Source organism: Acyrthosiphon pisum, unplaced genomic scaffold (assembly GCF_005508785.2).
Source record: "Acyrthosiphon pisum isolate AL4f unplaced genomic scaffold, pea_aphid_22Mar2018_4r6ur Scaffold_21107;HRSCAF=23048, whole genome shotgun sequence".
Lineage (NCBI taxonomy): Eukaryota > Metazoa > Arthropoda > Insecta > Hemiptera > Aphididae > Acyrthosiphon > Acyrthosiphon pisum.
This window is the reverse complement of record NW_021770538.1, coordinates 35,355-51,727: the sequence shown is the minus strand read 5'-3', so window position 1 is coordinate 51,727 and position 16,373 is coordinate 35,355. Positions and strand designations below refer to the sequence as shown.

The following is a 16,373-nucleotide window of genomic DNA, read 5'->3' as shown; positions in this document are numbered from 1 at the left end:
TACAAAAGAACTAGCTATACTAAGTAATATATCCGTGATGAACGAGAAAAAAATCTCGACGCTTGGTGACGGGGCTCGAGTGATTGAAATGAAAATAATGCAAATAGAATCAACGCTTGTGCCGACGGTCGATAAATATTTTTCGGTTACCAATAATAAAATTGAATCTTTAATAGAGTCCATATAGATTGTAAATAAAAATAACAAAGATTTGATAACTAACTTGACTCACGCGTACGCCAGAATAGTAATTCTGGAGAGCAGGGGTAGCGGGAAATAATCAGTAATCGTTCGTGTCTGCCGGTGGTAAGACGATATATTATATAATAAATATTATATATATGACGAGTATGATGGCATCGGCTATTTTGGATATTCATTGTATACTAGGTCCAAACTCTAAGTATTTGATAAAAGAAATGTCTATAGTAGACGTGGACGGGTGGGCTAGCCAGCATTGGATTTTTAAACATTCTTGTTCACGCGAAAATACGTCGAAAGTCCGAACTGTCAACAAGTGGTTATATCGCAATTATCATAAACTGTCTCCGATTTGCGGAGACGTCGAGTACTCAGAAATAGGCAACATTTTCAAATCGCTACCTTTTGAATGCATTTACGTGAAAGGCGAAGAAAAACGGCGAATCATAGAAGATTTCCTTCCCGATGTCAGAATTCACGAGATGGGTGAGGATTTGGACTGTCCACGCCTAGACCAGTTACATGAGCGGTTAACCGAAAATATACACCGCCAACCGTGTTGTTTATACCATAAGGATTTAAATCATAGACTATGCACGTATAATAGGGTTTTTATATTGTTAAAATGGTTTAAAAATAATACGTGAAAATAATTGTATGGTATATTATATATAATTTAATTTCTGTACATAATATTTCTGAAATAAATACATATTATATTATATAATGTTGTACTGCGTTTTATTACACAAATATGTGTGTGTATGTATATGTATATATATAATTGACATCTGGGTTCTACGTTCACACGGACTTACGCCCGACCCTGCATTCCTTAACGATTCTTTTAAAAATAATTTGTAGAATAATATAGTGTAATTTCTGTATACACGATATTACTATATTTCACCCTTATATTTATATTATGGGTACGAATATCGAGCTTAGTCAACAAAAATAAGCCACATCTGGACGAACATTGACGGGGTATTAAGAGCCCCGCCAGCCTACGTCGGTGGCCTGGTGGACTCACATGATGGCCAAGACAGTGACCGTCGGGTGATCCGACGGATGCACGTGGTCAAGACGGCAAATTCCGGTATACGACGCGCAGGATCCGCCCCAAGATCGACCCTTTTCTTTATACATATGTGTGTATATCAATCAGCGAACCAGTTCGGTATTGCGCGCGTCGAACGGTGTAGGTGGGGGTGGCCGTCGATGGCCATAATTTTGGACACTTGACCGCTGTCCACCCAATATTGAATCAGTCCTATTTTGTCTACAGCATAAAACAGACCTCTCCAGATATTATTAGTCACCAGCTCAAGTCATAAATATTACAACACCTCCGTACGAATAAAGTGAGTTTTATTTAATAATTATTATATGCAGTCGTATTACACTAGTGTAATGTCTATAATTTTTAAAATATCATTACTTTATATTATATTATACGAAATTAACGGGAGTTATATTTTTCAGTTCTGAATTCATACCCTATCAACATTCAACTACGTCAAGTCATACACAACTACACGATCTACTAAAAATAAAAGTTAGTTAATTTAATTAATTAATTATATTAATACAATTGTACAAAACATAATTTTAATTCGATATTAATAACCAATATTTTTGTTTTAGTTCAACTCGTCTCCGTAGTTCACTTTATCAATTCTCCAGTCCGCAGCAGAAACATCGAATAAAGTGAGTTAATTTCATTTTTATTAAAATAATAAAAATATCTATTCTCACTATGCGCCCGCGTTTAAATAATTTACTTTTTTCTAACATTTTTTTTTTTTTTTTTCTGTCCTCAGTTTAATATGGATACGAATACGATCTTGTTGGAGTCATTAAATGCGCAGTGCTGCAACGTAAATCTTTCAATCGGTGACCTCCAAAAGGACGTCCCGTATCCGGTTAATTCGATGAAGAACGCCGATACCAAATTTGGCGTCGCGGTAGCATGCATACTCCACGATGACTCAACCGGGGGAACAGTGAACGTGTTCCTCCCGAAGTCGATAAGGATGACTGTGGAAGCATGTGAAACGTATAACCGGGGCGAGGGGGTAAGGTTAAGCCTAGTTTTTAGGGGGATGAATAATAGGAGTTTTGTGATAGGTTTTGAAAGAAATCTATTATGACTCTCCTATTAACATTATAATTAACTGTTAAAATGTTTTAATAAAAAAAATTAAAAATATGTCGTTATTCTCGTTTTATCTAGATCGTTTAATTTTAAGGAACGTATAATATAATTATATACATTTAACAAGTTATATAATTATTATTCTGTCCGAGATGAGTTGGTTTTAAAAAATATATTATTTAATAATTATTATTATTATTATTATAAGGTTTATCCTCGTAAATATGAGGTTGGTTTCTTATTTAATATTATATAAGATTTATATTATTTAATAATGATATCAGTAAGCATTTGATAAAAATTATATGGAATACAAAAATTCAGTATATAATAATATTTTATTTAAATAACATTATAGGATTATAATTATACATATCCGTGTCAAATTTCAACAACAATATTTTTTTCCAATGAAGAGTTTCTTTAGGGGGACTGACATCCCACAAATGAAAGCCGCTCGGATGAAAAAACTGTGCATCATCTGAAAATATGACGCACGATTTAGTTTTTATTTTTAAAAAAAACTATAAGTAGCAATTTTATTTATATATATATATAAGATCGTGCGATTCCGCGAATAATTCAGGTGACTAAAAATAAAATAAATTTTAACTTAAGTAGATTGGTACAAAATTATAAAACTTACCACACATCGAGTCTTGGGGATATAGTTGAAAAACGAACATTCCTCTGACGACATATTAATATATAGTTATTACACGTTCGTATATGAATATATCCAAAGACTGACTGCAGATGGAGAGCTGCCGTCAGAACACCGTATGTAGACATATAAATCCCCGTCCCACTCCGTTCACTTCTTATCACAGTGCGAATGAGCGGGGTTTTTTTTTAAAAATAATCATAATAATAATAATAATAATAATAATAATAACGTTTTCGAGACCTCAGTATAATATATCTGATAAGTATGTATGAAGATAAGGGTAAGTATAAGATAAGATAAGTATGGGTAGATAAAGATAAGATAAAATATGATAAGGATGAGAAGATGGGATTGCGATACTAAAATAATAATAATAATAATTTAAAATACGATATTATATATAAACGTTGTTATTATATTTTAGCATCATACATATTATTATGTATAATATGATGACTGATGAATTTCACAATTATAAAATATATATATACAATAACAATAACAATAATAATAACAATGATAATAATAATTTAGTTATTCGCGAGGTAGTGACCGTGCGCGTACGTACAAATGTTATCAGGTAACACGTACCGCTTATCATCAGCCCTATTTAAAACTAATTTCATGGTTCTAACCGTACGCAATTCGTGCCTAAACGACAGTATAGAAACATTTTCTCTATACGGCGTGAAAGGCATGTAGCTATAACAGTGCGAAGGATGCGCGAGCGGGGGCGACGGAGCCAGATGTGCGGTAGACGTGGAGGCGATCCGGTGTATTTGGGTGACAGCTTTCAGCGCGAAGTCGGCAGCGATCATTTTTCCCATACTAGCGTCGAATTCATCGACGCACTCGTCGGATTCCGCATCGTCGTCCGCGTCGGCGAATAAGCACCGCTTATGTTCGGCGAAAGTGAGGTGATTTCTGATCACGTGCCCCATAACACCCTTTGCACGAATCGTGACCTCCTGTTCCACGTCGTAAGCATAAGACTTGGCGCGTAAAGCTACAAATTCGTACACCATCCTGGAGCCACACTCGAATTTAAAAAATCCCGGAATGCGCTTCCGAGCGGTCGTATAACACTTGTGGTTGTGTGGGAAATTCGAGGTGTCCATAAACCGCATCAAATTCGGATGGTTGATCAAATCGGCGAAAAAATCGTCCGTCGTCACGCGGTAGAATAGTGAATCTGTAACATGTAATAATAATAATTAAAAAACTGCATAGGACTTCAAAAGTTTTGTTTATATATATATATATACACACCAGTATCGGTATATAACAACTCTATCTTTTCGTTGTAATGTTGTTTCATTACATCATAATGAAACCAGTACATTAGAACTTTGCTTAGTTCAAGTACCGAAAATCCTACGTAGATCGGCTTACAGAAATCCACTTCTTTCCCGTGTTGCGTGACCACCGATAGATTTTTGTTGTAAGTCGTGCAGTATTTGAACGTCGGTCGGTTAATGAGCTTTCGCATCCTGCGCGGGCACGAAACAAGCTCTAAGTCAAATCGCAGTCGCATATTCTCGATCGTCTTCCCTGCGTACATACAGTAGACGATATGTAAAGTTTAAGTAGTTCAAAGTTCAGAAAAAAATATTTTAAAAAATTATTTACATTTTTAAATAAATCTATAAAAGAACATACCAAACACAGAATTGTTTAAGTCCTTAAAGAATTGTTCTTCGAATTTGTTGGCCACCCGCTTGCGCAATTCCGTGTTGAGGTTTATGTACGGAGCCATCCATGGGGATTGTCGGAATTCCAATACTCGATGCGTCTGAAATGTACGAAAAAAATAATAAGATCTGTATACACAAAATAATAATCACTTTTTCTACTACGACGCCGTGATCCATGGCCTGCTTCAAATTCATATAATGTACCACGTAGCGTTCTTTCCGCAGAAATGTCACCATCAACTTTCGGACAGTCGACCCGTGCGGAATGCTGGCGTGAGGCAAGAACGGCATATCGTTGTGCCCGTCGTGTAGATCCCGTGGGTATATTATATCCACTTCGTAAAATCTACCCACATCGTCTGTTACGCGCATCCACTCTAACTGAGCTAGCGCTACCTCTGGGTTTCCCGAGTACCATACGAAATCTGCAATCGGCATATACTGACACATTGCGTACCCGTACAAGTTGTTTGCTAAATAAATTTGGAAAAAAACACGTATTAATATACGTGTACATGTATTTTATATTTCATAATCACCATCTAGGTATATGAGCGACGTGTTTGGTTCTTCCGCATTGTACCCGGGCGTCTCAGGGTTGTTGGCACGCGCATGACGCTTGCTAGCCTGCACTAGTCCACCACGCGTGCCGGACTCCAGAAAGAGAACTTTTTCAAAATCGACCAAAAGTTCAAGCTCAACTTTTGTAAGCTTTAGCAAACAGTCAAAGCTGAATCCGGGCAACGTGTAGTAATGTGCAGGATCCAGGTGATATGTGGCCATACATATATCTCTGAAATTTTCGAACACATCGGCTCTTAACAACACATCGACTTTAAGGTACAGATCGCTATAAGCGCCAAGCGTTGTACAGCCGAAATGATTCCAAACCCTGGTCGCATGATCGTAGTCTTCGTCACACACGTGCGTCTCCGTCAAAGCGCTGTAGAACTGGAACTTGTCTGGTAACGATGGTGCTTGTAATTTATCCCACGAATCCGTATATTCATAAGGATAAACCCCTTTCCGTGTGACCAACGACATCTCCGACGGGGCGAACACTTTCGAGACTTCGCGAAACTTATCAAAGTTCGCGGAGGAGAGATTCTCCGCCAAGTGTGCCAAGCTCGACGCCATGAACCGACACGTGTCTACAAACCTGACGGAGAACGAGTTATTTATATACTTCGAAAATGAAATATACTTCTCCTCAGTGTTCTCGATTACAGATATTCGATTATTGTCGTCGTTCGCTAAATTTGTCACGATGAAATGCGCGTCGTAGTTGGACAGATTATGTAGGAAGCAAGGTACGAATTTTGGCGTTTTCAACTTAAGGTTGCACGTGTTACATAATGTTTTAAGAAAGCGGCCCGACAAGTGGTCGTGGTGTGCAGTTTTACAGTTGTGTTCGCTAAACGCACAGCTGCACAAGTCACACATTGTCTGGGCTTCATGCACGCGACAATCCTCAACACTCATAATGATCGGTACACTTACTTCCTTATATAATCTGGCTATTTTATCGGCCACACCGAGCACATCGCGGACAAAGTGTTTGGCAACATCGCCTTCGGTCGCTGAACCACGGAAGACGACGGGGGCTCTCGGTATGTCGAACTATTCGAACAACTCTGTCGGAACCCCCTCCGCCGCGACAACATGGTACCCGTAGCTCATTGGATGGTGTTCGTGAATCGCCGCGGTTCGTGCCTTGTTTTCGCCCCGTTTTCAGCAGTAGGGCTTCAAAGTCAGCATATACCACGAACGGCAGGCGCTCCGTCTTACACCACGCCTCAAATTTGAGCGTGTCTCCTTCTTTCGGCATTAGAGGGACAACCGGTTTGTGTGCACCGCACAGTAAACGATGTTTGGCCAGTGCCCTCTCTCCATGTAATTTATATTGTAATGGGCGGTCCTCAAAACTGGCGAAGCACCGTTTGCAGTAAAACAATCGATGTTGGTGGTTATTTTTTTGCGAACTGGCTAGGCGTGAAAAATTAGAAATGAACGCATAATGATTCTTGTCATCCCTCCCGGTAATCAGTAGCAGGTCAAAATGATTCTCCTTTTCTTCATCCACGATTCGCAGAGGGTACGCGACAGATTGCGTGGACGATTTTTTTTTATTATTTTTTTTATCGCAATTCCTTATACCGTATACATTGACGGTCGTCCCGGGATTCGTCTTTTCAAATACCTTTATCTCCGACACGGGGGTAGGAGTCGATAACGTAGAAAAATCATATCGACGTTCTTCCCTCGTATAATTATCACCTACTCTTGTGCGATCGTTAGATACATGTTTGGCGAGGATAGCCCACTTAAAACATTGCCGGTCAATATTTTGTGGGTTGACAACGGCCTTCTGGTTCAGAATACTTTCTGGCAACGGTAAGTACGACGATCCCCCCATAGGCGTGTACTCATACACACCCAAGAGCAGTCCATCGATGGACGATAATGAAAAACCACTATACTTTCCGGCGTAACAATCCTCTTCGGCCAGGAGAGTAGAGAAATCGCGATCGACCAAACCCTCGGCGTTGCTATGGGCATAGAGTTCTCGGCCCGAAGTTTTAAACGCCCGATTTTGAGCCGAATTATGCAAGTTGGGTATAACGTATGTAGCCTCTAGTTTCAGGTTGTATTTGATCGGGTTAATACACGTGTGTTCGCGTAATTTTGTGATTAGTTCGGCCTCTATAGAATTTAGGAACGCACGGTAACTGACTGCATTATCGAGATTTTTCCTAAAATACCACACGATCGTACGATTGAGCGAAGACTCAATCTCGATGAAGCCTGGCCGATTATTAGCTTTATTCATTCGTGCCATCTTCCTTTTGATATTTTTTCGAGTATTTTCCGTATGAGCCACAAATTCCCCGGTTGGTGGTGGTGGTGAAAGCGAAAGTGGTAGTGCGGTGGTCGCGGGGGATCTTGCGTCGGGTGAGTCTACGTTAGCGTGTTCGGGTGGTGGGGAAACGATCTCCGGTGTGCGGGCGGACAATGATGATGAGGCTTGAGGCGGGGAAGTAAATGTGCTCGCACGACGGCGGCGTGTCGAGATGACTATCGGAGTCAGAACATCTGGCTGAGCATGCGGTGTAGTGGTGGGGGGTGCCCACTTTATGACTGATGCGCGACCTAACATATATTATTAATATTAAGATAGTGTCGTTATTATTATTTATAAGAAAAAAAATTATTTACCCATTGCACCACCTATCCGTACAGCACAGTGGAATTCTGGAGTGTTTTTAGCGATCTCTATTTTAAAAATAATTTAATTAATAACCCCGAGTAAATCATTGACGAGGCGGGAAAAAACATCTTTGTGTGAAATATGAATTTTTTGCTATACATAAACCTAGCTAATTTAACATATCTTATTCGAGATATAAAAAATGATACAAACTAGTTTTTATACTTGCGTATAAATAACTAAGAGGTTTTTTTCCGGATCAACGACATAATATTCAATGTACTTACTGTGGTATTTTCGGACGTGGATACTGAGTTTGTCTCGGCGAGTGAACGTCTTGAGACATATCCCGCACGAATTGTGAGTTTTGACGTGTCTATTTAGATGACACTTATTAACATACACTTTATCACATAACACACAGTTAAACATTTTTAAATATTTCATACTAGAGAAGTTATTTTAACAGAGTGAGCGAGATAATACGGATGTACACCAGTTGTCAACGAGCTGCACTGACCGTCTGATTAGTAGAACACGTGGGGTTGCCCGAATATCGAATGCGGAGATGTGTAGAAATATTCGGCCTCTAGTAGTAAGCGGCACTGGGACATAATACATTTTATTATTAAGGGTCACAGTATGTACATCACACGACATGTGGCGGCAATGATAACTATGCTAGCCGCGACGGTAATAATATGCCGCAGATCTGTCTACAGCGGTCAAGACTGTTATCTGATAACTGGATATAACTAAATATTGTATCGCCATTCAAATATTTTAATTTATATTATTATTGTTTTGAATATAACTTGTAATGTCCGCTAGCTATCGCCGTATAGCCGACAGTTGCTTACAGACGGTTACACTGGCTAGAAGTTTCTTATTCACATTTAAACGTTAACAGTTGGAACGAATTATTTACGATTTAAAATATTTTTATACACTTCATTTGCAATGAATTTATTAAAATGTACCGTCGATTCCCGATCACTAGTGCGTTTGGTACGTGAGAACTCGGATCCTGAATATCCTCAGTATACAAGCTTTTTATCGAGGCTGAAAACATTCGATTCACACTCGCCTCGTTCGTGTCAAGATAAATATTCACTGGCCGAATGCGGTTTCACTTATACCGGGTCGGACGACTTGGTTCAATGTCACTACTGCGGCTTATTGTTTGGGCAATGGGAGGAAAATGATGAAGTGTGGCAGCAACACGCCATGCACAACCCCAAATGTGTATTCGTATTATTATATAAAGGCATGGAATTTATTGAAAATGTAAAAAATGAACTTAATAACAAGCGTAGTAATAATGACGGCCTTCGAGACTGTAGTTGTAAATCAGAACCGTATATTATTGGTAATAATCACGATAATAGTAATAGTCGAACCCATTTATGTAAATCTGAATGGTACGATTTTGTCGGGTGATCTTTAGCACAACCCATGTTCTTTATAACACAATAACCTATTTAATATATGTATATATGATATTTGTATTGAATAAACATCGAATTATCTTAAACAATTAAATCGTGTTAATATTTGACTTGGTATCCTGGTAAAAGTATGTATGTATGTATGAATGTATGTATGTATGTATGTATGTATGTATGTATGTATGTATGTATGTATGTATGTATGTATGTATGTATGTATTTACCTATCTATGTATTTATATATATGATAAAATTCGAAAAACCTCGTCCGACCGATAAGCTGATAGATGGCGCCACCGTCGGTGTTAATATGATACGAGACGCGCGCGCACAGCGTCCACGTTGACGGCGCGGGCGGGGTGGTGTCGCTCGACCGTTCGGGGGTGTGGTGGAGGGTTAACGTAAAACGGGCGGGGTGGGGCGGTGTCGGCGCGCGAGTTATGTGCAGGGCGGGGTGGGGTGGTGATTACGCGCGGTACCACGGTATAGGCGGAGGCGTGTGGAGGGGGTGGTGGCTCGGGTGGGTCAGGGTGGGTTGGTTTAGGCGGGGGGTGGTTGGAGGGAGTGGTGGCTCGGGTGGCTCGTGACGTATGCACAATAGTGGTGGCTCAATATAGGCTAGGAAGGGGTGGGGTTAGGTGAGGTTGTTGACTCGGGTGGGTCAGGTTGGGTCAGTATAGGCGGGGGGTGGGTGGAGGGAGTGGTGGTTCGGGTGGGTCAGGGTGGGTCGGTATAGGTGGGGGGGTGGTGAAGCGGGGGGTCACCAGAACCGGCCTTTTATACCTAATCGACCTCTAATGGTAAAAATATAATAGTTAGTGACAAGTGTGCTCGATACATATTCGTCAGAAATAATATTCGGGTAATTTTGAAGCTGGTAAACAAAGATAGGACTTACCGGACAACACCGTTATACCATTATCCACCCATAAAATGTGCCATTATGCATGTAAACGAATATATTGTGCATATACAATATTATATAATATCTCTCTTTAAGTTCACCTGTACTTTTCGCTTTACCTTTCTCTGAACTAATTATTTTCGTTTTATATAACGCACACTATTACAATATAGGCTACTACAGGTACAGCGAATGTCTAAATCGATATCAGATTTATAACTATTTTTAGCGCATTTGATTTCAACAGGACCAATGTCAAGTGAAAATAAGAAGTCCGTTTTGAACGAATGTGTGCTTGTCCTGTAACACCAACATTTGTCGTATATCTGGTATTTACTCACAATTGAGAGATGACCATAAATACTTATCTACTAATTTTTAGGTAGTATCTACGTTCTAAATGTACGTGATCAAGACATCAAATCGTCTTGTGAAATAAATAGAGAATTATATTTAAAACAACGGATACAACACTACCTATATTCTCATGTATACTGCAGAATATTGCTGTCACTTATTATTTTTTTAAACTGACGGTTTGATTGAAGTAGAACGTAATTATCAGTTTACAATATTAATATAAATTTAATTATGGTTTTTTTTAGTATCTTAAGGAGATTATTGCACTGCTTACAAATTAATTTGAGTACGTTAATAAACGATTGCCTCGGATTAAGAGCTTATAAAGATTACTGGCGGTTTTTCAAATAAAAACATTGACACACCGGATTATACGTATAATTGTACGAGAATTACACTATTATCTATAGCTACCCTGAATCACCTACGCATCTTGTAAATTAATCGAATTTATTTTCTTATTTTTCGTTATCGGCTCAGAGGTCATTACGAACGTCGCTATCTCACTACATTTTTCTCAATCGTATATCATAATATAGATACCAATTTTGCTTCAATTCGAGAATTATTATTGTTATCCGGTTCCTTCATACACCCTGGCCGTATACACAGTGGATCAACTAGGGAGCAGGGCTTAACCCTCTGACTAAGATTAAGCCCCCTCAAAAATATTTCTTTTTGATTTTTGATATAAGCTGTATATGGGTTATTTTAAATTAATAGTTTTGGTAGGTGAGCTGTAGCGTCCCCCAGAATTTTAACCCTAGTTGTGCCCATGGTCTACAGTGATCTTTCATTCTTGAAACATTGAACTTATTATATAAATTCATTACGCATGCAGTACACACTTCTGAGCTCCGGTATACGGTGTACCTATCTATGCAGAAAATTCTAAGTGTTAGCTGCTGGTTGATGTGAACATTTGATATTCGTGCATTTTATGTTAAGTAAAAATATTATAATTATCATAGCTATGCTGGAAAAATGGATATTATAGTATACGTCATACGACTGTCGACTGGAATAATAGTAATGATTAATAATATTAAAATAATAATATAGGTAATAATTATAATATATAATAATAATAAACCTCCTTATAAGTAAAGTGTGGTATTATAATATATTTTTCCTGTAGGTACAAGAAAAATTGAGGAATCATAATTATTACCTATGTTTACGAGTACAGTGGAAAAATATCTAGTAGCATGCTACACTTTGTTAGGGATTTAATTAATAATAATAATTTTTTTTTGTTTATTTGCGTTTCATTGGTAATAAACAAAATGTAACGGAAATCGACCTAGTAAAAATGGGTTAGAAAAAAAAAGTTGTACTTGACCCAAAAACCATAGATATATGTTAATATATGCCTACAATCTACATAATATTATAATTTAAGAATTAATAATTTTTCATTGTTCATCATTGTACTGTATTATTTTAAGTTGCTCAACATTTTTCTAATATCATGTACTTAACACAAGACATTCGTAAAAAAAAAAACTATCACTCAGGTCGTGTGGAGTGTACGCTATATATTATAGCCATCGTATATAGGTATCTGCGGTGTGTTGACTGTATATGTCCCGTAAAGTGTAACATAACAAGTAACAACTTTAAACTTCACATTAATGAAGAAGTTTTGTTCTATAGCGGTAAAGTGGAATTATAATTGAATTATAGTGAGTACCGCCTTGTCTAACGTCGGTGTTTTATGTTTTAATTACAAGACGCGTGGGACTCAGCTTTGAACCCGAAAGGCAATATTATTGTAAAAATGCATAATTCGGGCTTTTGCATTTATTTTTACAGTGCAATACTATTAGTAACAAATTAGATAATATTTTATATCAATCCCTGATTGATACCTATCTAATAAGAAAAATATAATGTTTGTTTTTCAAATGATAGGTACAAAAATATTATTTATTTAATTTTCCATTCGTTTTCCTTAAAAATGTCTCAGTTGTTTAATAATATTCCACATCGTTGCCCGACGAGATTTGCGCTTAGTGCCGTGCTCGCGTCATGATATTTTTATATTATGATTACCTGTCTATATGTTTGTCATATTGTCGTTCACCCGTTACTACGACGTTATATTTTCATCATTGAATATAATATGGCCACAATATAATACAGTAGTCCACACGTCGCACGCGTAAGCCCGGACTATATAGGCGAGTAATTCGTGACAGCATAATAATAATAATATGTTATATTATGGTGTTCGATATTATGTGAATCGAGAAACGGAGATGATGGTATCTAGACCCATATGGCCATATCACACCGGCACAACGGCGAGTGTACCGAAAGCAATATTACGCTTTTGTCTCGTGTGCGTCGAAACAATACTCGGAGGAGGAAAATATAAAAGGAGACAGATAACCTGCGCCACGTTTACCCTGCACCTACGATATTGCGCTGTTATTATTCCTGCGTGACGTGAGTTTCCGAATGTTTGTCATAAATTGCACCACGTCCGACGTCGTGTTCCTTGTATACGTAGACAAGTACCTAAGTAAACCTACCTATGTTTGTGACGCATAACACGCATATACATATATTGTATAGCTCAGTGAAAAAATAAAACTGTGTCATAAACTAAATGCATGAAAACAATAATGATGGAATACGTATTTGAAACCAACATATAAGAACAAAACAAGTTTGCAAAGTTCACTCTGCGAGTTTGCTAAATTCCCGGTTTTAAACGTATTTTAATACAAAGCAATAAACTATAATATTTCAAATACAATTTAAACAGAATTTGGTAAACTTAATATTTTTTTTAGTATATTTAGGATAGTTTGAATATATACCTACTATATACCTATTGCAGTTATACAATAAGTAATTATGTAGGTACTTATAATCGACAAACGTAATTAAATATTTCAATACAAATAATTGTAACTATAAACAAACAACGAAACAATAACTGCGAACAATATAAAAATAAATAAATAAAATATATCTTAATAACAACAAACGCAACTGGTGACTAATGGAACGGACAGGTGGTCACAATGGGGATATAAGGTGTTCTAAACACATATGTTTAGAAATCCAAAACTGCGTATTGTGTACCTATACCTAACCCATACGAATAAATGTTTCTGAAAAAAAGTGTTGAAAAAAATGTTTAGGCTCCGTAAAAACGCTTGATAATGTAAGAAAGATGACATATAAGTTGTTGTTATAGCAATTTAAAATATTATTAAAAATACAGTCACAATTTTTTTTTTTATAGGCATTTTAATTTTGATTTTCAACAAAATATTATTTAAATTTTAAAAGTATACATAGGTCTCACGCATCTTAGAGTGGTCTGATTTGATAAATTATTTTTTCGTTAAAAAGAGCATAATTTTCTACAGGACCAATTGGTCTAACAAACATTAAAAAAGTAATAAAAACTTGTGAAAATTGGTTTAGAAAGAAAGAAGTGTTAATTTTTCCAAAAAAAAAAAAAAAGTTATGTTTCATACCAAATCTATTTATTTGGTTATTCAATATTGTAGGTGATCTGTGTTCTAAGTGATCATTATTATCGATAACATTTTATATACTTATTATGATTTTTGCAGAGACGATTAATGCTTAGGGCCAGTTGTACCATCCCTGATTAAAGTTAACCGGAGTTTAATCGGCCAAATTTGCCCGGTTAAATATCTGTTATCAGCCGATTAAGCTCAGTGTTGGGTAAGTTACTTTTAAAAAGTAATTAAGTTACTTTACTCGTTACTTAGAGATAAATGTAATTAAGTTACTTTACTCGTTACTCAAATAAAATTGTAGTGAAATTACTTTACTTTTCAAATAGAAAAGTAACTCATTACTTTCTCGTTACAAAAAAACGATTTTTTTTTTCAAATTTCTTGGCAATTATCATTCTGCAGGAAATAATGTAACTTTTTATAGAAATACATTACCTATGGTAAAAATGTATAATATAAAAAATGTGTACAAAAAAAAGGAAGATGTACAGTTAATACATATTTACATAATAATATTACAATAGTAATTACTTATGAGTTATGACTATTAAAAAATAGTACTAATTAATTGTAGCTACTTATCAATAGTAATAATTATTATATAGTTAATTATATTATGTATTTGTGTCACAAACTGACAACATAAACCTATACCTATACCCACGATTTAAGATATACAGGTTACTCAACGCCGTATAGAAACTAGTCCCCAGAGTGATTCCCACCGTTTAACCCTGAAAATCAGCTGTGAACCATAGGAAGAAGGACAGCTAGCGCTCTCAGTGTATATAATCTAAACTTTATATTAAATATTTTGGAGGCAAACTGTGTTTATAGCGTATGTTATTATTATATTTTATACTAATAATTAATATACTATTATAATGTGTAGTATGGATATTGGATATTGGATCTGAAATTGTATGATTTAACTTGTATTTATTAAATATTAAGTATCCAATTAATATGGTATCCAATAAATGCAGTGTACCTGGTTGCCAACAAAGCTCATCAAGTAAATTTGGGGTCCCACAAAATGTTATGCTTAAATGTAAAACTACCAACTCCTAAGCGACAATGTATAGAAGTATGTTATGAATTACAGAACATTAAAATAATTATTAATTTTCTTAAGGTATCTAGCTCGACGTTTGAGTAAAAAAACCAAATATGTATCATGGCTTCAACAAGTTTTAGTACTTTTTACTTATGATTTTTCTCCTGTCCAAATGATTTAAATCTACATTCTAGATTTCTACCTGCACATCAAGACATCAAGTGAAGGCTAAATAATAAATACTATTTAGTATTTAATAATAATTAATATATTATTTACATCATTAATCAATAAGTAATTTATTTGATGTACTGAAAAACTTCAAGATTGTTATAGTACCTAACTGTTATGTCTTTATGATTGTAATTTGTTACTAATAAATAATAACTATAACTATAAGTTATAACTAAAACTATAAGACATAAGTAATAACTAGGTATAAATAATAAGGAATACACAAAATGACGAAATCCGAATATGGATACCAAGAATTCAAATTTCAAGCCATAAAAATTCTGTGAGGGCTGGATAACGCTCATGGCAAAATAAAAATATTGTCATGAAATAAAATATTTAACGATATTAATGACCACTTGGGCGCTAGCTGTGCTTCTCGCAGGCCGCAATCGAGGTTAATCACTGGGCATCAAAAATATTGCTCCGTTGAGTAACCTGTATATCTTAAATCGTGACCTATACCTAATCAATCAACTGATCGACTGACACCAAATAAGGAATAATAGCACTCAATCTTGTATTTGTGTTATTAAATATTATGTTTGTGAAAATAAAATCATAATACATATAGAACATAATAATAACTTATACAATTTATTATAAAAATAAACAGTTTCTTATAAATGCCAAATGTGAAATGGCTATAATGATTTATAACGGTGTAATGTATAAATATTTCGATTCTATTTAATTATCAGAAATAAAATGTTATAGGTATTCTAATGTAAATTCTAAATACAGCAATAACTAATAAGTATTTTCAAATTGAACAGTTTTTGTACAACACTAAATTATTTATAAAACCTGCATAGTTAATAGGAGCGTATTTAACTCATTAGTTCACGCTATAATAGATATCATAGGAATCGTTCTGCGAAGGTACTTAGGTACCTATTTATATTAAATTATATCAAATTAAATAATAACTTTTCT

At 35.9% G+C, this 16,373-nt stretch overlaps 1 protein-coding gene and 1 long non-coding RNA gene across 2 annotated transcripts; both read left to right on the top strand.

The window, feature by feature from the left end:
• Nucleotides 1–935: 935 nt before the first annotated feature.
• Nucleotides 936–2,447, top strand: LOC115034797. Its single transcript, XR_003840084.1, has 3 exons — nucleotides 936–1,759; nucleotides 1,849–1,911; nucleotides 2,025–2,447. It is a non-coding gene; the product is annotated as an uncharacterized LOC115034797 (long non-coding RNA).
• A 6,418-nt stretch (nucleotides 2,448–8,865) lies between these two features.
• Nucleotides 8,866–9,400, top strand: LOC115034796 (death-associated inhibitor of apoptosis 1-like). The gene has a single exon (XM_029492254.1). It carries the CDS (start codon nucleotides 8,889–8,891, stop codon nucleotides 9,366–9,368), a length of 480 nt encoding a protein of 159 aa, XP_029348114.1. The 5' UTR covers nucleotides 8,866–8,888; the 3' UTR covers nucleotides 9,369–9,400.
• Nucleotides 9,401–16,373: the final 6,973 nt, after the last annotated feature.

Bases quoted from the DNA above. Each gene is read 5' to 3' on its own strand.
- LOC115034796 (XM_029492254.1), top strand. From the start codon at position 8,889: ATGAATTTATTAAAATGTACCGTCGATTCCCGATCACTAGTGCGTTTG.